This window comes from Pieris brassicae, chromosome 7 (genome assembly GCF_905147105.1).
Source record: "Pieris brassicae chromosome 7, ilPieBrab1.1, whole genome shotgun sequence".
Lineage (NCBI taxonomy): Eukaryota > Metazoa > Arthropoda > Insecta > Lepidoptera > Pieridae > Pieris > Pieris brassicae.
Window position 1 is genome coordinate 2,818,178 of NC_059671.1, and position 3,511 is coordinate 2,821,688.

The 3,511-nt window shown below is 32.4% G+C and overlaps 1 protein-coding gene across 1 annotated transcript; it reads right to left on the bottom strand.

The window, feature by feature from the left end:
- Positions 1 to 3,213, bottom strand: LOC123712171 (leucine--tRNA ligase, cytoplasmic-like). The gene is made up of 4 exons (XM_045665154.1): positions 2,990 to 3,213; positions 2,143 to 2,352; positions 930 to 1,164; positions 1 to 240 (listed from the first exon to the last, which is right to left on the bottom strand). Exons 1-4 carry the CDS (start codon positions 3,185 to 3,187, stop codon positions 32 to 34), a joined length of 852 nt encoding a protein of 283 aa, XP_045521110.1. The 5' UTR covers positions 3,188 to 3,213; the 3' UTR covers positions 1 to 31.
- Positions 3,214 to 3,511: the final 298 nt, after the last annotated feature.

Consider the following 3,511-nt stretch of genomic DNA (forward strand, 5'->3'; position numbering starts at 1 on the left):
TAAAAATAAATAAATATATTTCTGAAAACAATCACTTATCATAAGTATACACAAACTGTAAGCCGACGTCAATATTCGTTCCGTTCTGAACGAGTTCTATACGCGACGCTTCCACGTGTACGCGTATACCATCGCCATTGACGAGTTCCGCGCATTTTGTCACGTGATCGCCTGCTACTGGAATCTTGCGAGGACCTAACGCCGGATCAAGATATCGCCACAGCTTTAGAGCATTTATGTCTGAAAGTTAATAAAAAATATTTTCAGGGTTTTCAATTTAACTATATAGATATAATAGTTATTTAACTAAATTAAAGATTTAAGCTTGCGCCTGGTAGATATACCACACACACTACAGCGAGGAAATGCTGCCACAGGGACCAAATTTGTTTTAATTTTCTATTTATTCATTTTGAATTATTAATATTAATACTATGCATGTTAAAAATATTGTAAATACTGTATTTGTGTGTTTAAAATAAATTGTATTTTAAATTTACATACTAATAGTTATTTCTTACTATCGTAATCAAATAATTTGACAGTAAACTAACGTATACATAATAATTAACACACAATACATAGTGAGACAATTAAAAAATTACAGCTGACTGCTTTATACTTCCCAGCAATAGATGGCCTATATATAACCTTTATATCAAATTTATTTGACAAGTTCATGTAGCAGTCGCTGACCACGACTGCTGTGAAGAAACGTCGAGTTGTGTAAAAAATTGCGTTTATATTTCAATAGAACTAACTTTATCAAATTTTACTTGCATTATTTATTTACACACAAATATTATATTATTATAATACAAACAAACACAGAAATTCTCCTAGAATTCCTATTCCTAGAATAGTTAAAACACTAATCCACTGAAAATGAGTATTACTGGTGACTATAACTTTGGATTTATTTTACTAACCTTTAATAGCCTTAATCTCTTTAGCGATCTTGGCTTTAATCTTCTCAACCGTATCCCCATCTACCAGGGTCACAGAAATGGTAAACAATCCACTCATCGGTGTGGGGTTGGTGAAGGTCACTGTAAGTCCAGGTACCGCAATAAAGTTGACATGTGGACTACCAGGCGCACAGTCTTCTATCGTTTTTTCTGGAGTATCAGGACTGTATGTATGTTTGACTTCGATTGCGTCAAGCTGTTGATTCAGAAAATTATACAATAATCCAATTATTTAAACAAATCTCCGATGACAGATAAAAAGTTTTGTAATAAATTGTTTTTTTTTTAGACTATCTGTATACAATAAAGTACAGGTTTTTCGTTTACCCATTCTACTGTCCGTTTTGGTTAACGACAAGTTCAAACGTGTTTTGGGTAGAATTGTTTTACGTACGCAGTGAATATTATTGATTTATCTTTAATTATGTTATAATTACTAGAAATTTGTAATTTTCACCTAACAAGAGAACACGAGTTTTAACTAAATATTATCAAAGACTTTTAATCGAAAATAAAAATTCTGTGATTTGGCAAAGACCTACCGGAATCAACAACAGTCTTAACTGTTATAAAAGCAAAGAAAATAGGTCTTCAGGCGGCATTCGACGACGCCTACGATAAAATAACTTCGGTTTATGTTATTTTATTCATAGTAATGTAAATTGTTTTTATATTTTAACGTATGTATGTCAATTTATATCATGTTTGTCCTAATTATGTGGTTCAAATAAAATAAAAACAATTTTCTTCTTAATTCTTGTTTTCTTTAGGTCCCGATTACAAACATACTAAAAATTCAAAATGGAACCCCGACATAGCAGCCTATCGTTTAAGTCCGGTGTATAACTGTATGCATTAAGAAATATTCAAAACTTTAAAAATGTTACTAATGCGTTAAATGATTATTTAAATTGTCAAAGAATTATTTTGGTCCTTCGAAACAGACTAAGCTATAAAAAATTAACTTCATAATAAATACTCAAAGTAATATGAACATTAATATCGCATCGTTAGTTTTATTAATTTACATGCTTAAATAATATGAATACAATTTAATTGTAGATTATTTAAGCTAGCCCATCTTGACATCTTTTCATATAAACATATTATATTTTCTACTGATAATATAAATAATTTATACGAAGCGGTAAATATTAAGCCTACAAATACTTACATCCAAAGTATTCAGCAGATATTGTTTGTTATCTTCAAGCAGTTGGGCCTCATCAAAGGGCAAGGCAACAGAGAGTGCTTCGGGACCAATCTTTTGTAGATTATCTCTTGTGGCTTGAACGAATGGCATCACTCTTTTCATATATTTTTTAAGATCGTTTATAGCAGAAAGTTTTGTTGATAATACTTTGTTATCGGGGAGACCTGAAGGCTGCAATCATAATGATTTGATGTTGAATATATATATATATATAAATATGGTACAAAATAAACAGTTTTTATATAATTTTTTATACCAATAAGCGTTACGAGGTTAGAACTAATAAGTTACTATTTAAATAATTTTCACAAATATAACTTTTCGTTATTATTGCCATTAAAAAACTTAGACGAAGACGTTAATGTGTTTTCTAACTTCCCGTCAAGCTTTCGTCAACTCACTTTAACTGTATATATATTTTTATATTTTCTTTTAATTGTAATTTGAATAAATTAATTCCCAACTAATTTTTGTGTGTATATAAAGTTTGACATGTTTTTTTTAATCTCATTTTTGTTAATTCTTTACAATGTTTGACAATGCCAATGGCAGTATAAACTTTGAGGTCTTAGCCACAGATTTCTATCTCTTTCGTGACCGTATGTTTTTTTCTAATAGACATATAGTCGATCAGACTTCGGCCGGTTTTCACAATGTAACGTACATACAGTAAACCGTACGAGCGAGTGTTAAATGCGAACATAGACAAAGGGATAATCGCACGCTAATCTTAAATTGCTTTGCACAATGTTTGAGGACACAATAAATAAATCAAGCGAAACTAATTACGTTATAACAGTGTAGTTACCCCATTTAACTCCTTGAGAGTACTCAAAATCATATGTTGCCACTTCGGGTACTCCTTAGCGACCCATATCACCGCCTTATTCGGCTTCCGCTCCGGTTTGGGCGCTTCGCCTTTTTTAGGCTTTCGGACTGCGCAGTGATTCTTGAGGTAGATACGGAAAGAATGGGCGGCCTCCATTAAATAGTTACTGGCTTTCATTGCCACTATATCAATGTCACCCGCTTTTTTTTTCTAGCTGATCGGAATAAATGTAGGCCAATTATTCAAGAAGGAAGTGTTCATACTTAATCTACCAGCGATGAATGTACCTAAAGAGAAACCGCGTGTCGCCGTCGAATCAGCCGAAGGGGCGGGGCTTGACAAACTATTCGCCAACGGGCCCACATAACGTACGAGTACGTACGTTAATTTGCGGGTATTAACCGCGTTCTGATTTAAGTTAACGCCGCACTCGAGTTTTTTCCGCGATTTAAACTAAATGCTAGACTAATACTTATATTGAAATTAGTATAAAATAATATC